The following is a 17,880-nucleotide window of genomic DNA, read 5'->3' as shown; positions in this document are numbered from 1 at the left end:
AGCACGGCCCAAAATGAACCCTATAACAAAACGCCCATTTCCTCTCGAATACAGGAAGTGGTATTCTCGCAACAACAGCGCATTGATTTCCCCCCCACAACAATAAAAGGGAGGCGAATATCAACAATTAAAAACCTGTATCAGAAACTCACACAAACGCCACTAAATCACCGGGGCTTAAGGAAACCTTACAGTCAGTCATGCTGTCGGATGCAGGTCAGTGTTCACAACGCGCTGCTAATCTTTGCTACATGCTAAATGTGACAGGCGGACATTGTTTGGCTGGTTTAAAGAGCTTGGTAATGTGTCGCCACATTTGCTGTGTTTACACAGTTATTAATCTCATGTTTCATTCGCTTAGGTCTACTTGTAATTAGTTGCGTTGATAGGACACATTGGAACATCATGTTATGTCCTAGAAAGAGACGCTATCAGTCACAACAAAGGCCTCATTTCAACTGAGCTACATTGCACTGTCCATTCTTAAAAGATATATTGTTGACACTAATGTTTAGACTACTCCGGGAATGCCTCTGGTGCTCGGCGAGCCAAGAAGAGGAGCTCCGGGGAGTCCCCGGGGGACGGCCAGACCCTGCGTTCCTCTGGGAGGCAGATCAATGTCCGGGTGAAGCGCACAAACAATCCTCCACCTGGACAGGTAAACTGCAGCATGTGTGTTCAGCCTGTCTGCCTGCTGAACACAATCATGTCTCATGGTTCCTACTGGGTCCTCAATGTTATGTCAATTTGTTTATTCCCGAACGATCCTGAGTTTTTGAGGCAGATACTGATATTTGAGAGTTTAGACAAGCCAATGACAGTACATCAGCTGATATTTATTTTTCCAAAGATTATTTAGGGGGGCATTTTGGCTTTAAAGGTCCAGTGTGAGGAATTAGTGCCATCTAGCAGGAGAGTTGGAGACTGAAGGAAGCTGAAACTTCTTAACATGTTAAGCATTTAGAGGAAGTGGGTGACTAATGCAATAAAGCGAATGGCCTTTTCTAGAACAAGTGTTTTGTCTGTCCGCTCTGGGCTACTGTAGAGGCAACATGACAGATGCTGTGGAAGAAGACCTGCTTCCAAGCCCCCAGGAACATTGGCTTTGAAGCCAATTTTACATTGTGGCCACACATCTGATTACAACTTTTGGGTCAATCACATGATGGGTCCCAAAAAGACTTTTCCCCATAGACTTACACAGTGAAAGAGACATGTGTAAATCAGTGGATACATTTTTTTGTGAGCATCACAACCCCCACGAAATGACTCGTTTCACTATTGGGATTTGAGCAGTTTGGTCTGATAACATTTCAAAGGTGTATAAGAGCTGGGCCACTCAAGAGGGCTAAGCCAGAAGTTACTTGCTCAGCTGCTCTAAGTCACTTGTCCAAAAGAAAGGGGCACTGTTGTGGTTTACAGGGTACTCCGCTCAGTTGTTAGGCTATAGTGATATAAGAAAACATTTTTGACAGTTTCCCTTTTTAAAGATTTATGACCAATATACGTACTAAGAAGGAGAGGGAGCTTAAAGTTGAAGAAATGTCCTTCTTTGGTGCACCAATAATGAGCCACAGTGTCTTTTGTAAGCGTCTGGCTGAGCACTCTCTGTTACATGTCATTCCCTACACTTGTTCCTCCCATTTCCTGTCATGTCTCTACCGTAGGCATTAAAGAATCCCCTTCAATCTGGCCCCAGATAAGAGGAAGAAAGTGGATGATGTAATGGAGACACTGTCTCAAAATTACCTTTGGCATTTCTGTACTTCATTTTCTTGTTATTTGTCAGCTGATTTATTAGCAGGAACCAATACAATGGAACAAAATTGGCTAAAAAAAATGTCTTCAACTTCAAAAAACAAACCTAACCTGCCCCTGTATTTCCTCTATAAACCTAATGTTTGCTTAACATGTGATTGTTTGTTTTGTTTCTTTCCTTCTCCTGTCTTTTGTTCGGTTTCTGTCAGCATGTCAGAACAACAGTGTTGTGTTAAAAGAGGGGATACGCTGATCAAACTTTTTCCTCCTTTTCCCCCCAAATTTAAAGTCTGTTTGACTGGTTGGATCAAGGAATCTCCAGTATAAAGTTGAGCTCTGTGGTGATTTTCTCCACACTCTCTTTCAGAGCAAAAGAAAAGCCACAGACACAGAGGAGGAAGATGACCAGTCTGAGAAAAAGTACAGAAAGTGTGAGAAGGCTGGATGCTCTGCCACATACCCAGTTTGTTTTGCAAGTGCATCTGAAAGGTAACATGTTTCTTGGTATTATATGAATCAGATCTTAACTCAGTCACTCTTCTTTTAAAATAAAGATTGTTTTGAATTCTTCTGTCTCTCCTCAGGTGTGCTAAAAATGGATACACATCTCGCTGGTATCACCTGTCTTGTGGTGAGCATTTTTGCAACGAATGTTTTGATCACTACTACAGAAGGTAAAGTTGACAGAACAACTACTCTCACAACATTAATAAACAAACATGTTTCAGTTTTTCCCATGGTGACATTTAAAGCTCTGTTGCAATCAAGGCAGCAAGATTAATCTTTTTTTTTCTTTTTCGCCCTTTGCAGTCACAAAGATGGCTATGAGGTATTTGCTTCGTGGAAGAAGGTTTGGACTAGTAATGGGAAAAGTGAGCCCAGTCTTAAAGCTTTCATGGCAGATCAGCAGCTACCATACTGGGTAAGAATGGGCATATATCCTGGTTCCTATCAAATTGTTTCGCATGGTTGTTGTAAGTTCACAAGAGTGTTCACTGAGTGTCAATTTGCATCCAGGCGAGAACAGTCACGCTGCTCCTTTTCGGGTATTTACACTCATACCTGGAATGTGTCATTATGGATCCTACAGCATGCCGTGATTGGCTAGTACTGGTCAAGTTGATGCATAGGGGTTGGAAGTGGTCAGGATTAGGGCAATGAAGTCATGGTTAGGGCTAGTACTAGCCAATCTCAGATATTCTGTGAGATTAAATTGGTAAATTTACAAAAACAAACTCACAAATGTACTGTGGAGCTTTCACACAGGAGACTGGGGTCCTGTGTGAGTGAGCTTATTATTTTTTAGACTTAGCTGTCTTATTATTTCAGTTTTTAGGGCGTATAAAACTGCTGAATACATACTGTGTCCACAAACTTTAGCAGAATGTCTGAATTGACCCATTCATGTTCATGTCATACTTCAGTGATGCAAGACGCCCAGGAATATACACCTGAGTTTAAATAGCTACATTGGGTATTTACACTTGTGTGTAAATGGCACTATTGGCTATGGACACCTGGATGCAAATAGTATCTGCCCAGTGTTAATTGCAATATGTTTGTTTCAGGTTCAGTGTACTAAACCAGACTGTAGGAAGTGGCGTCAGCTAACCAAGGAGATCCAACTCACTGCTTCCCTAGCAGCAACGTACCGCTGTGGAATGAAGTTCAACAACATCAAGGTAAACAGGAAATGGAAAAAGAATCAACCAGTCAGTCACATTCAGCTTTTTTTGTGATGATGATTTTGTGTCTTTGCCTGCAGAGTGAGGGACCAGATCAGTGTTCCCAACCCGAGGACTTGGTAAGACAGTGATTTGTGTATTACGTGTTTGAATCATGGCAACTATCACAAAATGAAAGCCTTGCTTCATGCAAAGACTGAAACAACGACAATTCATTTGAATAAGTTCCAAAGAATGGATCCAGTATGTGTGCCCTTGAACCACCTTTGATGACATGCATCCTCTTTGATCACATACTGTTTTCATTCTTGCAGAGAGTGGCAGAGGTGACTGACAGCTGGTGGCATTCAATGTTGATTTTGCCGCCTTTATTCAAAGACAGTCCAGCCAGCCCATTCCTCGCTGCCTACTACCCCGACTGTGTGGGGATGAGCCCATCAGGCTCTCCCAGCAACATTTCTCTGTCTGAGCTGAGGACCGATCACTGCAGAGCCGTCCAGCCACAAAGTAAGTCTTTGGGTATGAGAGGAGAGAGATGCAGCTACATGATGCAGCTCCTAGACTTGTATGAGAGAAGTACATGATGAGTGAGAGAGAGCCATTGTTTATTCTTGTTCTCTGTGGACGTAATAGGGCCATTGTAAGTAAAAAAAACAAAACAAACAAACATGAAATTACAGAGCTAGGTGGAGAGAGTTACATTCAGAAAAACATGTAAAAATTGCTAAGATTAAAGTCGTACATTTACAAGAAAAAAATTAATATATTTTTTGAGATTATTAAGTCATACATTTGCAAGAAATTATTGGAAAAAAGTGTTTTTTTAATTTTATTTTTTATCAAGGAACCACATTGCTTTACTTGGCAAGGTTGGATCAACCTCATCACACCACAGATGATACTGGTTAAGGGTCCAGATACACCTGGGGCAGCTGGATTGCAAAGTGTAACTTGATTAGGTCATCCACTGCAGGGATTATACCACAGCAAATGGTGGTGTTGGTGGTGTGATGAGGTTGATCCAACCTTTCAAAGTTAAGTGATGGGATTTGTTGCCAAAAAAACAACACATTTTTTCTGATTTTTTTTTCTCACAAATTTGTGACTTTAATATCAGAGAATTTCTGTTTTTTTTTTTTTTGCTCATGGAAATTTATGACTATAATACCAGAGAATACATTAAGTTTTTTCTCTCAAAAATTTACCTCTTTAATCTTTGAAAATCTAAGTTTTGTTCTTGGACTATTACCCTCCCTCCCTCCCTGGCTCCATATTTTCTTCTTTCTTTTTTTTCACCTACAATGGCCCTAATATGCCGCTGTATTGTAAGCCTCCTATTTAGAGACAATAGCCTGTGGTGTTGTAATCATGATTGTATCCCTCAGTTCCAGGCCTGTGTCCATACTTCCAGCCCTTCTACCAGCCTAATGAGTGTGGCAAGGCTCTGTGTGTTCGTCCGGATATGATGGAGCTGGATGAGCTTTATGAGTTTCCGGAATTTTCCCGAGATCCCACCATGTATTTGGCTTTGCGTAACCTTATTCTGGCTTCCTGGCACAAGAATTGCAAGGTACACTGTAAATAACAGTGACTTACAAAAACTGCATGTTTTTCATGTTTTCACCTTTAAGACCTGGAATATACAAAAGTAATGATAAGACTCCAAAATCACCACACAATCAGAACAATTGACAGTGTTTCCTGTTTTTAAAAAGGAGGTGCTGACTTCCCAGAAATGTGCTCTGCACATCATTGTACGGGGGTTGGTGCGAGTGCGCTGTGTGCAGGAGATGGACCGGGTGCTCCACTTCATGACCAGGAAGGGCCTCATCAACACTGGTGTGCTGGCAGTGAAACGGCCTCTGCTCCCTGAAAAACATTGCTCTGTGAGTGTCCTCATCTTTGCTTAAAGGGGCCCTATTGTGCTCATTTTTAGGTTCATTCTTGTATTTTGGGTTTCTACTAGAACATGTTTACATGTTTTAATGTTCAAAAAACACCTCGTTTTCCTCTTACTGTATGTGCTAGAACACCTGTATTCACCCTCTCTCTGAAACAATCTGTTATAGCTTCTGTCTCTTAAAGCCCCACGTCCCAAAAAAGGCCAGTTTGCCATTCATATCTCATTATTTGAGACTTTGGCCACGTGTAATATGAACAACTGACATTTTAACAGTGTATATAGTGTATATAGTATACTCACAGTATCTCCCACATCTGATCTTTTTGCAGAGGAACGTTATCATAATCGGTGCTGGGGCTTCAGGGCTGGCTGCTGCACGACAGCTGCAAAACTTCGGCACTCAGGTAACTGTTGAGGGCTCAAGTTAGTTGCTGTCACACACCTTCGCTGATCTCCTACTTTGCCCTGTTTGCTGGTCACAGTGCTTTCCCTTTACACTCTTTATTTTCATTGGTTTACAGGTGGTGGTGCTAGAGGCAAGGGAGAGAATTGGAGGTCGTGTGTGGGATGATACTTCTCTGGGCGTCACTGTTGGTCGAGGAGCTCAAATTGTCAATGGTTGTGTGAACAACCCCATCGCCCTGATGTGTGAACAGGTATGATTTTTTTAAGAGCTGAAAAGTCTGTAAAGAATTCTACATATTTGTGCTGTACATTAAACTGATCTTGCAAATGCACTGTCTTGTGGTGTCTTCATACGTGACTCTAGAATTTTTATTCAGGACTCTTCACTCTTGTGTTGCAGATGGGCATCAAGATGCACAAGCTGGGAGAGCGATGTGACCTCTTTCAGGAGGGGGGGCAGGTCACTGACCCGGCCATTGATAAGCGCATGGACTTCCACTTCAATGCCATCCTGGACGTGGTGTCAGAATGGAGGAAGGACAAGTCCCAGAGCCAGGACACACCGCTGAGAGGTGCTGAACCTTTTATATCCCCAAACACAACATGATTGTTTTAATCTAAAGTGTGAGGTTCACTGAGGTTCAGCTTTTTTTGGCTTTCAAAATCAAAATGTAGTGATGATGTTTTGTGTTCACATTTAATGCTTTTGATAAGAAATATTCTATCTCGGTGAAAACTGTCACATAGCTGTTGTGGATAAGTCAGGCAAGAACAACTCCATTGCTTTCCTTTTGTCTTGCATAACCAGCTGACAACTTTGCCTTTTTGTGCAGCAACAATAGCAGCCATTCTCATGTCTTCTTACAAATGTATTTACATATAAATTCCAGATGTCATGGCTGGGCAGTTCACAAGTGTGAATACACACAGTGCAAGGTTAGAAAAGTAAAACAGAAGTAGTTTGTTACTCAGAAAAACTATTTCCGTAATAAAAACATCCAGAACAGAATTTCAGTGTTTAGAGGTATTTGACCTTTTAGTTTTGTGCATTTTATCTCACAGAAAAAGTCCAGGAGGTGAAGAAGAACTTTCTTCAAGAGTCTGGAATCCAGTTCAGTGAGTTGGAGGAGAAAGTGCTTCAGTTTCATCTTAGCAATCTCGAGTTCGCCTGTGGAAGCACATTAGACCAGGTGTGGAAACTAACACACTAAAGGGCTTCACAATTTTTGTGAGTGTCCGTTGACACCAAAAACTTTTGATGAGGAAAATTCAAACTGGTTTATTGTTATGAGTACATCCCACATTTCTGCCTGTTGATGTAGAATCAGAAAAGCAATCACCAAAGCAGATGACAACAACATTGCATGTGTCTGTGTATTTAAGGTATGGAGTCATTGTAACAGAAAATTATTCAGTCTTAAAGGGTACATTTGGTAGTTTTCAAACTGGACACTATTTCCCATGTTTATGTGTTTAAGAGACTAATGGGTGCAACAATTTTTGAAGTTGGTCTATTGTTGAGCAAGACTGCTGCAGACAGCAGTCATGAAACAGGCTGCAATGTAACCACTCAGGGCATGTTCGCACCATCAATGTACATCCACAGAAAGTGCTTGTTTTTGCTACTGACAGGCTCAGATTGTTATTTTTAGTGTCTGACAACATTATGGAGAGAATCCATACAGAGAAAGACCTTTTTGTTAATGAGTAAGATCCTTTTTGTTTAACCAGAAACAGCCTTGAAATCGGCATCAAACCCACCAGACTCCATTTAAATAAATAGTAACTTTAGCGTGTATAGAGCCAGCATATCGTCACATCTAACTGGGTGAATTAACAGTTTATTTCAACCAAACACAGTTGGTGATTGTTAGAATAGCAGAAAGATGAACCAAGAGAGTTTTTGTCAGTTTTACTTTGTTTCTGTCGACTTTGAAAGAAGTGTATTTTACAGTAAAATTGCTGTTTATTTTAATGGTGTAATGTGGGTTTGATGATAGAGAATTTGTGGCTAAAAGTCTGTTTCTGTAGGGATCCTTTCCGTAATATTGTCACACACCTAAAATAATAATCTAAGCCTGTCGGTAGCAAAACAAGGACTTTTAGTGGATGTAAACTGACAGTGTGAACATGCCCTCAGTGCTTACATTGCTGCCTGTTTCACAGCAACCAATACTGGACCAATTTCAAAAATTGTTGTCTCCACTGGTCACTTAGACACAAAAACATGGAAAAAAGGGTCCAGGTTGAAAAATACTGAACATACCCTTTTGAAAAGAAACATTTTAAGAGAACTCTGGTGACGTGTCTGCAGTTTGCACATATTGTGACATTTTGTATGTGTGTTTTGACAGGTGTTTTCAAGGAAATTGTGATGAAAATGTTCTCTGTTATATTTGTTTGTAGGTATCAGCAAGATCCTGGGACCACAATGAGTTTTTCGCCCAGTTCTCAGGAGACCACACTTTACTCACAAAGGGCTACTCTGCTTTACTCCACAAGCTAGCCGAGGGCCTCAACATCCACACAAAGTGCTCGGTTTGTATTTCAGTCTTTTAATTTCAGCTGCTACTTTTACCTTTCTTACACTACGTTGAATACAGGGATAAACCCCAATGTTAAAAATCAAAGTCAGATGTACATTTTGTTTTTCAATTCCAGGTTCAGGCCATTGATTACTCAGGTGATGTTGTCAAAGTTACCTCCTCTAACGGGTCCCAGTGGACAGCACAGAAGGTAAAAACATGTTCAGAAATGTTTTAAAATGTATATAATAATTTCTGTCATTTCAAGACTTTATCCTAGAAAATGTATCATGTCAGACAATGTAGGATGTGTACGGTGCTAATTAACACATTGAGTTTTTACACCCTCTCCACTTTTAGGTTCTTGTTACGGTCCCATTGACTTTGCTGCAGAAGAACTTCATTCAGTTCAACCCTCCACTTCCTGAAAGGAAACTGAAAGCAATCCACAGTCTGGGAGCTGGTATCATAGAAAAAGTGAGAACTGTTTTGATGTTGAATTCATGGTGGTAAATATGTACAGACCCCTGGATGTTTAATCTTAAGGCAAAATAACTACAGTGGCCAAATACAAAGTAGCTTCCTTGTAGATGCTAAAATCTTATTCTATAATTACTTTTAGATCGCTCTTCAGTTCCCGTACAGATTCTGGGACAACAAAATCCAGGGGGCAGACTACTTTGGTCACATACCACCAAGTCCTGACAAGAGAGGCATGTTCAGTGTCTTCTATGACATGGAGCCACAGGTTTGTTTTTCCTAATTTTTACCTACACGGCAAGACAGTATCTCACTGCGAAGCATGTCTTATTATTGAATACTCTGGTGCGTAAGATACCTGTTTCTACCAGGAAAGACAAGATTGAACCACAGTGAACAACAAACAATGAAAAACAGTCATGGCTGCTAGTGATGAAGACAGGAAACAAATGTGTGCGGAGAAAGCACCTTTGGTTGAGACTGCCCATGTCAAGTGGATTGACAATGCTCAGTAACTTAAGGCACCTCATTCATTTATATTCGTATAATAAATTTGGAAATGTCATTTAGATGAGAAATACAGAAAAAGAAAAAAAAAAGTTTTTCATAACTGTCAGCTTATGGTGGTCAATTTGACCTGGACAAGCATGATCACTAAAAGAGGTTCTACTTTATTAATGTTAAATACAAGCCTAACTACAAGAACAGTACTTATTTTGAGTGCTGTCAGCAGCATAACAAAAACACAGAAAATACAAAAACATAGAGGACAAAAAGAGAAGGACATTTCTTGATTTTACATTTTGACCACATCTTGATTATAATGTGCATAATGCTGTCTTTTGTGTGTGTGTGTGTGTGTGTGTGTGTAGGGGAAGCAGGCTGTCCTCATGTCTGTCATCACTGGTGATGCTGTACCTACTGTCCGAGACATGGAAGACAAGGAGGTGGTGGATGAGTGCATGAAGGTCCTGCGTGAACTTTTCAAAGAGCAGGTAATGTTGTCACAAGGTAACTGATGAATTATGACCAGTAAGACCACCAATAAAAGCAATAAGAAGTGAGGCACAGAAATGTTGTTTTCAACGTAATAGTCCCAGGAGCTAAAGTCACTTTTCAAATTAATATAGACCCCTGAAAAGTGATTGCTTGTAAAGACATACCTTTTTGCTTTTTTGTGATTGTAAGTAACTTAGTACTGTGTGACTCTGATGTTTGAATGGTTGTTAAAAAGGAGATGTAAACCTCCACCATGATAGGTCTTGGACCATTAATTGAACAGAACAGCTATACAAAGGTATGGGCTAAGAACTAGTCCAGGAACTAAACCTAGACCCTGATTCCTTCAGACTAAATGCAGGTAAAATCCCTGAGTTCCTAAAAAGGCTCTTGCTGTATAAAAACATTCAAAACACATGAAGTCAGTACTTTATGTGGCACATTTTCTATTAACATCAAATACACTTGTTACCTTTTTATCCATATTTTTTCCAGATTTTCTTGTATTTTTAGTTTTTGTTTTTTTTATAAATGTTGTTGTTATTTACCATCTGTCAACATTTACAGGAGGTCCCAGAACCGCTGAATTTCTTTGTCACACACTGGGGCAAAGACATGTGGTCCCAGATGTCTTACAGCTTTGTGAAGACAGGGGGAAGTGGAGAGGCCTATGACATCCTTGCTGAAGACGTGCAGGGAAAAGTGTTCTTTGCTGGAGAGGTAATGCTGTCTTTACCATTTTTTTAATCAAATGTGTCTTGAAATGTCTTTAATTTAAGTGAAAATGAAAAAATATTTGATGTGGACAGTATTATTGGTGAAAAGCTACTGATCATTTGGAGTTTTCCCCACTTAAGTTTCCATATTAACAGGCCTTTTCACAGTAGACAAAGAAGATAAAGCACAGGTATCTCTAATAACATTAAAGATGGCTCTGTTCTATTCAACTGTCACAAACAGTGAGCCATGACATTGTAAGAGTGAGAAGCATGCACACTAAGCATGCACAATACCAGGACCCTGAAACTGAAACAGCTGAAACAGAAGTTAGCCATCGTTAATTTTATTCATCAACTTACTCATCTTTACGAAGTTTTCAAATTGCAAACTTTAAAACATATTTTTGCTGTTTTTCAATTAATTTGTTGTTGGTTTTTGTTACCAGGCCACCAACAGACATTTCCCTCAGACTGTGACAGGAGCATACCTGAGTGGGGTCAGAGAGGCCAGCAAGATGGCTGCCATCTGAACTCTGTCAGTCCCTGAGCACTCACAAACACCAGCATGGACACACGGGTTGCACTGAGCAACAGACCGTTAAACAACCTGGACTGCATTACCCTGAACTGCTCCACTCTAAACGATATTTCACTGTACTGTGACGTGTCTGATCAGCAAGACGCTGTTTGTCACTCTCTGATAGCGGGGTCAAGTCGGGCTTTCCGGGGCCCTGCTCTATATGTTTTACACAACAGAAGCGCTTTATTATTTATATCAAAAATCCAGCTGGTAAAACATTTGTTGGTGAAGAAATGCAAAAAGAATAACAATGCATGAATAATGGATAATCCCTGTGCAGCTCTGTCTGGGTCTGCTGTGCTGGAAAACAGGATGTTACCTTTAAGTTGAGTGTAATGAGTGGTGTACGTAGCACTTCTGTGATGAAATAGTCAGATTTTTTTGAGAGAGAGATTAGGGTTGCATGAAACATTGGTTAACTCTCAGTTGTCTAATCATGGTTGGTACAAAGGGTGAAGTGAAATGGGAAAACGGTGAGATGTATAGTAGAAATACTTCTGTGGTAGCACTTTTGATTTAAAAACAGTAAGAAATTAAATAAATAGTTATGTGTATGACAAGATGAATTCTCTGTAGGACTGAGTGTGATCAGAAGATTGTCCCCTTACTATCTCAGGGATGTGATCAAGACAACGACACCTAGCAGAAAATGATAAAAGGTGATAATGATTGTGATTGGTTGAAATGGATTAAAAAAACAGCAACCAAAGGAGGAAATAAGCTCTCCACGTTTCTCTTTATTAGTTCCTGAACAATGAGGTTTGGGAACAGCACAACACTGTCCTCACTTTCTGTGATTAATGTTGACTAATGAAGCTTTACATGTCATATCTCTGTCTGGATCTGTACATCTCAATGATCATGTCCTGTTTGTCCAGCATTACAGTGTTTGAGTATTTATCTTGTATGTGTGTAATAAACTGAGCTATCAACTGCCATACTGACCACTTTCAACCATGGATCAATATTTGGCTCCACAAATCAGTGCTAAAATATTTATCAGTTAAGATTTATGCCAATCTTTAACAGGCTGACTCTCCAGTACTGTTCTGACTAAAGATATCAGTAGAGCTGAAACAAGAAACTAATCAATTATTTGATAGGGAGAAAATTATTTAGCAACAATTTGAATAATTATGAATAATTATTAATGATTGATTGATGTGCTCCTTCATACTGATTTTAACAAATACGCGACCAAAATTTGAGAGAAATGATTCTTTTGTCTGCAGAAACTTTTTTTTAGATCTTTTATTTAAACGTGAAAAACAGGAGCAAAAACAAAAGTGTTGTGTTCAAATTTTTGTTCTGAGTTTATATGAATAAATAATATGTGTATGTAGGTAGAATGTCTGACTACTCAGAAGTTATGTATGATAATGGGCTCCCTGTGATGGGTACAGATGACCTCATCAATGTAGAGAGAATTGGCCTTGATCTCAATGCTCTCCTGCAGCTCCAGCTGGCAGCGAACTAGAGCCCTCTGCTCCTCTTCTGACTGAGACGTCGCCTCACGCAGTCTGAGAGTGCAGAGATAAAGAGACACCACATAACTGCTTGTCCTAAATGATTATATCTCTAAACAATATATATGTCAGTATGGGAAGTACAATATTAAAAACAGAAAGACAATCTTTTATAATCAGCCACGTCATCCACTATTTGAAAATCTTCATTATGCCGTTACATATGCTTTCTTACACTCGTTACATTTTTACTTTTTTGACTTATTAAAATTTCCATTTGCATAAACATTACGCTTGAATTCTTCCCATTTGTTGTATTTATTTCTAGATTTCTTGGGTAGTTTGTAAACTAACAGATATAATAATGTGTGTATGTGTGTCAACACTGGCATAATTCACTGTATTCCTCTTGAAAACATTTGTTGCCTTGACCTTTTACATCAGAGAAGAGTGTGTCCTGGCCTTACTTGTTGATGTGAGTGGTGAGCTGCTGGACCTCGGCGAGGAGCTGGGACTGTGCTGGATCATGGCATTGCTCTTTGCCAGGCCTCTGCCAGCGCAAAGCCAGGCGGGCCTGGGCCAAACTTAAAGCTTGTTCACTGTTTGTGATGGCCACTTGCAGATCCTCAGGAATCCTCTGCTGGTTTGCAAACTCAGACAGAATCTATAGGGGTAGAGGTGTCACACCACACCAGGCTCATCTAGTATTTTCAATTCATAATAAATTAATAGGAAACTTAAATCAAGCTATTAGGCCAATGACACAAAACTTCTATTCAAATAATCAACCACATTATTACCCACCCATCCATCCTACCTACCTACCTGCCCCGGATGGTTACATTGTGGCCTGTTTCGCAGCTGCCAGCTGCAGCCCTACCTCAATACTGGACCAGTTTAAAAAATGGTTGTTCCCATGACTCACTTAAACATAAAAACATATGACAATTTGGTCCAGATTGAAAAAAAAGGAGTTCCCCTTTGATGAAAAAATCATCACTAGCCAACTAATATTCAAATGTTAATACAAAACTCAATACTGACATTTACTGTAACATCTACCTGACTTTGTTTCCTTTCCCATCACGCTCTCTTTCTCTCTGCCAAATATATAACATACACTCATCTGTGCTACCTTGGTAAGTTTATCTTCCATCTGGCTCTTGGCAGACTTGATCCTCTGGATATTCAGCTGGAGGGCTGCTGCTGTGTCCTGGACCTGCTTCTGCATGTCAGTGGCTGTCTGCTCCAGAACAGACTCCACCTGGGCCCGCAGGGACACAGAGTTGGTTTTCTGCTGCACTGCTTTGGCAATGTTGAGGTCTGAGATTTTCTCCCACTGCTTTGGAGTCACTGTCAAGCTGAGAGAGGGAGAAGTTTAAAAAACGTACAGTATGAGGACCTGGAACTAACAAAATGTCTTTGCTCTTCCCAGATCTGTATAGAAAATGCAACTAATTTCAAATAATTTTAAAGGGTCTTGAAAACTGCCTTTTCACAGACGTTATATAGTTTTCCTGTCTTTATGGAGAAAACGAGAACATATCAATTCACCTCGGCAGTTCAGTATTGGTGATCTGCAGGTTGTTGATGGTATTGGTAGTCCTTAAGGCACAGGAATTATCAATGCACTGAGCCTTGGATTTCTCCTTCAGATCCTTCTCTAGATGGTACTTGGCAGATCGGTTCAATCTGGAACACAAAATAACATATTTTGTCTTTTTTTTTTTAATGGCAACCATATCTGGTTATTTGATTTTCCTTCCAGGTTTCAAAAAAAGTCAAGCACAGTCTATATAGTCGAAGTCCATCTTTCTTACCGTATCTGCTCAGTGATCTGCTCTAACACACTCTGCAGAAGAGAGGCTGCTCCCTCAATAACCTCCTTCTCCTTTAGCAGCTTTCTTTCCACATCGTCACGTAGCCTATCAGAGGGGAAACGTTTCATTCTGCAGGCAACAGAACAAAAAGAACATTACTCATCTGCTTATCTTTACCGCTGCAGCAAGTTGTTTGTTTCTCATATGTACACTTCATAGTAAGTGAAAGTGGTGTGGAAACTTCATGTTATTGAAAACTAACAATAGCTCCCAAATCTAATAAAGGGTGAGATGTATGAACTTTGAGTTGTACAATAGCAAAATATTATGCTTTTGTCTTCTGATTGTTCAAGATTCAGCCTAACCTCTCCTCCAGACAGAGAGTGGTGACTGTAAGAGGCTCTTTGCAGGCCTCCAGTGCTTTTACCACTCTGCTCTGCAGTGCTATAAGGACATCAATCTCCACAATAATCTCCTCCAACTGCAGTTCCAACTCCTTCTTCAGATACTGGATATCACTGACTCTTTGATCTGAACATCAGAGGAAAAAACACAACAGTCCACTTCTGTAATCTTTATAACATCATCCTGTAGTGCTACAGATCACCTAATTTGTGTTCTCCTACTTACCTAGTCGCCTGTTGTCATCACCTTGCATTAGTTTGCATGCTTTGTCAGCTTGCTGCATTAGCCTCATGCAGTCTGCTCTGAAGAGCTCGGAGTGGTTCTGCACAGCATCAATATTCACAAGATTGGGTCCAACACCCTGCCGGGAACTGCGATCCGGGACAGACATTGTTCGTCCCAGGTGGTTTATCACTGACAGTGTAGGCAGGTAGGAAAAACAAAATCAGGAAATGGGAAAAATGTGGCTGCTTGTGGTGACTGAGAACTGGAAACACTTCAGAACCATTTGAGAAAGCATATCAGACTATACAGGTTTTATTAGAGACCCAATAATCTATGTTAGAAATGTGAGAAAGAAATATGAACACTTAAATACACCCTGTGCAAATATTTAGTTAAATTGAAAAAGCACTGAACATTGAGAACATTACAAAATGATATCTGAAAAGCCCTATCCAGATACTGAATAGTGGGTTAAGTTAATGGTAAAGTGATGTCTTTAAATATATAACATGTAATTTAATGTAAAATAAAGAAAATAATAATGTCATGTCAAAAAATATTTTAAACTTTTGCTTTGTTTTGTTTTGTCTCCTACCTTATTTACATTATGATCAATCTGGAAATCCATCGGTAAAAAAAAAACAAAAAACAAACCTTGTTTTTTTTCTTCCTTTACAACTACAATTGCATAATCTGTCCTGAGAGATTACATTATGATAGATATACTCAGTGGAGTAATTGATGAGATGAGTGCATTACTGGATGGGTAGGTTGCTGAGGAGCAAGTGGGTTTACTCTCCTTTACAACTGCTTATTAGCTGATAGGTGGGGATATTGCAAATGCCTAGAAAAAGAGGTGGGTACACCCCTTAAACCTGCATATGACTCGATATAACATTAGTCCTACAAACACAAGTCTCTCTTGTTTCAAGGTTACACAACTATATGCAGTTGTAGGCTATTGCTTTCATTTTTTGTAGTTCAACTCTGTGTTGTAAAATGACAAATAAAATTAACCTTCTGATCTTTTACTATAATAGTAGCTAGTCATGTAACGTTAGCCAAGACTGCTGACATTATACATTTTTAGAGTTTTACAACTTGCTAGCATTTCACGTTAGCTAGCTTCGAAATTAAGGTGGCCGTTACTGTAACTCGGTTTGAGACGGACACCGGTTTTCACTAGCGTTACAACTTTACCCAAAAAGACATTACACACAATACGGCAAAAAAAAAAACCCAACCAAACAAATAAATATTGATCTTACCGTACTACTTGTGGTTGAAAAACGGCCAAATGTGTCGTCATTAATTTTGCCTCTCAAATGTCAAATGTAAAACAAACGGTTACTGTGGCAACGGATAATACACGTCACGGCCGGATACGGTCAGTTTTTCAGTAGGCCACATGTGACCAAGGAATGTTTAACCATCTCTGGTTTAACTTTAATGTACTCCACTACAAGTAAAAGCTCTGAATTCAAAACAAGATAAAGTGAGGTAGTCTTTTAAAATCCCATACCAGTGAAAGTCAATCGTTACAGCAACTCAAGAGACAAAAGCAAAATGAAAAAGTACTACAAATAAGAAAACAAGTAAAATAAAATAGGAATTAAAAAAATAATAACATAAACAGTTATGGGTTATACACACTTTGCTCATGCAGATATTGTATGTCCATGATGAATGATTGCTCAGGGTAATTGTAATACACACATGGTAGTTTGTAGCATTGATATATAAAAATATGTAAATATTACTTCACAGTAAGTAGAAAAATAATGTTGAACCATACAGTTATAAAGGATATGTAGGCCTATAAGGATATGAAAAAGTGTTGTTTTTTTTTTTTTTTTTTAATTCTATACTGAACTTTGTAGGTAGGCTACAAATAAACAAGGCACTTTTTCAAGTCCTGTTCATCACATAGCTTCTGCCTCAGGCTGAGCAAACACATATAAAAACCATATACAAAATGATAGAAATAGCACAAAAATAAAAATATAGAAAACATACTAATAAAACAAAAACAGGGCTTTTTTTAAATTAGCTTAAATATATTTAGTAATGAAAACAATTTAAGAGCTTGCTTGTCTTTAACAAGTTTCATTGATTAACTCATTCTTCCAATGGTTCAAACTGCATTTAGTCTTCAAGTATCTTTATGAATGAAAAATTCCCCCAGTGAAAAGACAATATTGAGAACGAAGTCCACAACCTTATTTTGTTATTCTGTCTTCACTGTCAAAGGTGACAACTCAATATCAACACTGCATGTCACTCCAGAAGTACTGCACTGATTTACAATAGAAAAATTAATATCTCCCTTTCTCAAAATGTACAATTGTAAATGTACCAAAAATGTATCTCAATCTTAAGAATTTCTTCATTAGATAAATTTCATTTAAAATTTTGAATTTCACCTCTCCTCCTCCATTGGAGGAAGTGGAAGTGGAAATGAAATTCTTCTTTTTTTTTTTAACTTCTTCAACATCAAATTCCTTGAGAATATAATTTCTTTTTACTGGATTAGGGAAACATGCCTTTAGGAAAAAGTTTCTAATAACTCTGTTTGCACAATTATTGCCACAGAAGTAAATTCCTTTGATGTAAAGCTGCCTCAGCCTAGCAGAGACCTTAGGGTACAAATTGTCTTCTTTAACCATTGATTGGTATGGCTTTTATCTAGTCTAATAACTAAAGCTTTGGGCAAAGATAGTGGAGTAAAAGTACAAAAGAATTGCATAAAATGGAAATACTAAAGCAAAGAGTACTGTATCTCTTTTTTCCACTGTAAAAAAAGTAACACCTGGGGACTTCACAGGGGATATGCTGGGACAGGAACATACCAAAGTACATACTCCGATACAGTGGGTGGCGGTCATTAGCGGAATGCACCTTTTTACCATG

At 39.1% G+C, this 17,880-nt stretch overlaps 2 protein-coding genes across 2 annotated transcripts; one reads left to right on the top strand and one right to left on the bottom strand.

Annotated features, from left to right (window-relative positions):
- The first annotated feature begins 75 nt into the window (after positions 1-75).
- Positions 76-11,769, top strand: kdm1b (lysine demethylase 1B). The gene is made up of 21 exons (XM_033637384.2): positions 76-216; positions 516-658; positions 2,126-2,247; positions 2,343-2,432; positions 2,569-2,680; positions 3,327-3,440; positions 3,524-3,562; positions 3,758-3,950; positions 4,829-5,013; positions 5,159-5,329; positions 5,676-5,750; positions 5,868-6,002; positions 6,152-6,323; positions 6,814-6,941; positions 8,158-8,289; positions 8,413-8,487; positions 8,637-8,753; positions 8,899-9,024; positions 9,629-9,751; positions 10,323-10,475; positions 10,921-11,769. The coding sequence occupies exons 1-21, from the start codon at positions 201-203 to the stop codon at positions 11,002-11,004; spliced, it is 2,505 nt and encodes an 834-aa protein (XP_033493275.1). The 5' UTR covers positions 76-200; the 3' UTR covers positions 11,005-11,769.
- Positions 11,770-11,771: 2 nt separating this feature from the next.
- On the bottom strand, positions 11,772-16,439 carry tekt1 (tektin 1). Its single transcript, XM_033637385.2, has 8 exons — positions 16,239-16,439; positions 14,971-15,159; positions 14,706-14,871; positions 14,341-14,469; positions 14,075-14,212; positions 13,656-13,881; positions 12,988-13,184; positions 11,772-12,574 (listed from the first exon to the last, which is right to left on the bottom strand). Exons 2-8 carry the CDS (start codon positions 15,134-15,136, stop codon positions 12,415-12,417), a joined length of 1,182 nt encoding a protein of 393 aa, XP_033493276.2. The 5' UTR covers positions 15,137-15,159; positions 16,239-16,439; the 3' UTR covers positions 11,772-12,414.
- Positions 16,440-17,880: the final 1,441 nt, after the last annotated feature.

The sequence above is a fragment of the Epinephelus lanceolatus genome, chromosome 16, assembly GCF_041903045.1.
Source record: "Epinephelus lanceolatus isolate andai-2023 chromosome 16, ASM4190304v1, whole genome shotgun sequence".
Taxonomy (NCBI): domain Eukaryota; kingdom Metazoa; phylum Chordata; class Actinopteri; order Perciformes; family Serranidae; genus Epinephelus; species Epinephelus lanceolatus.
This window is presented reverse-complemented; position numbering and strand designations above follow the sequence as displayed.

Coding starts and splice junctions, on each gene's coding strand:
- kdm1b (XM_033637384.2), top strand. Junction 9,752..10,322: donor GTGAACTTTTCAAAGAGCAG/GTAATGTTGTCA, acceptor CAACATTTACAG/GAGGTCCCAGAACCGCTGAA. Junction 10,476..10,920: donor AAGTGTTCTTTGCTGGAGAG/GTAATGCTGTCT, acceptor TTTTGTTACCAG/GCCACCAACAGACATTTCCC.
- tekt1 (XM_033637385.2), bottom strand. CDS start 15,136: ATGTCTGTCCCGGATCGCAGTTCCCGGCAGGGTGTTGGACCCAATCTT. Junction 14,872..14,970: donor TGATGACAACAGGCGACTAG/GTAAGTAGGAGA, acceptor TCTGATGTTCAG/ATCAAAGAGTCAGTGATATC. Junction 13,882..14,074: donor ACCAATACTGAACTGCCGAG/GTGAATTGATAT, acceptor TCCCTCTCTCAG/CTTGACAGTGACTCCAAAGC.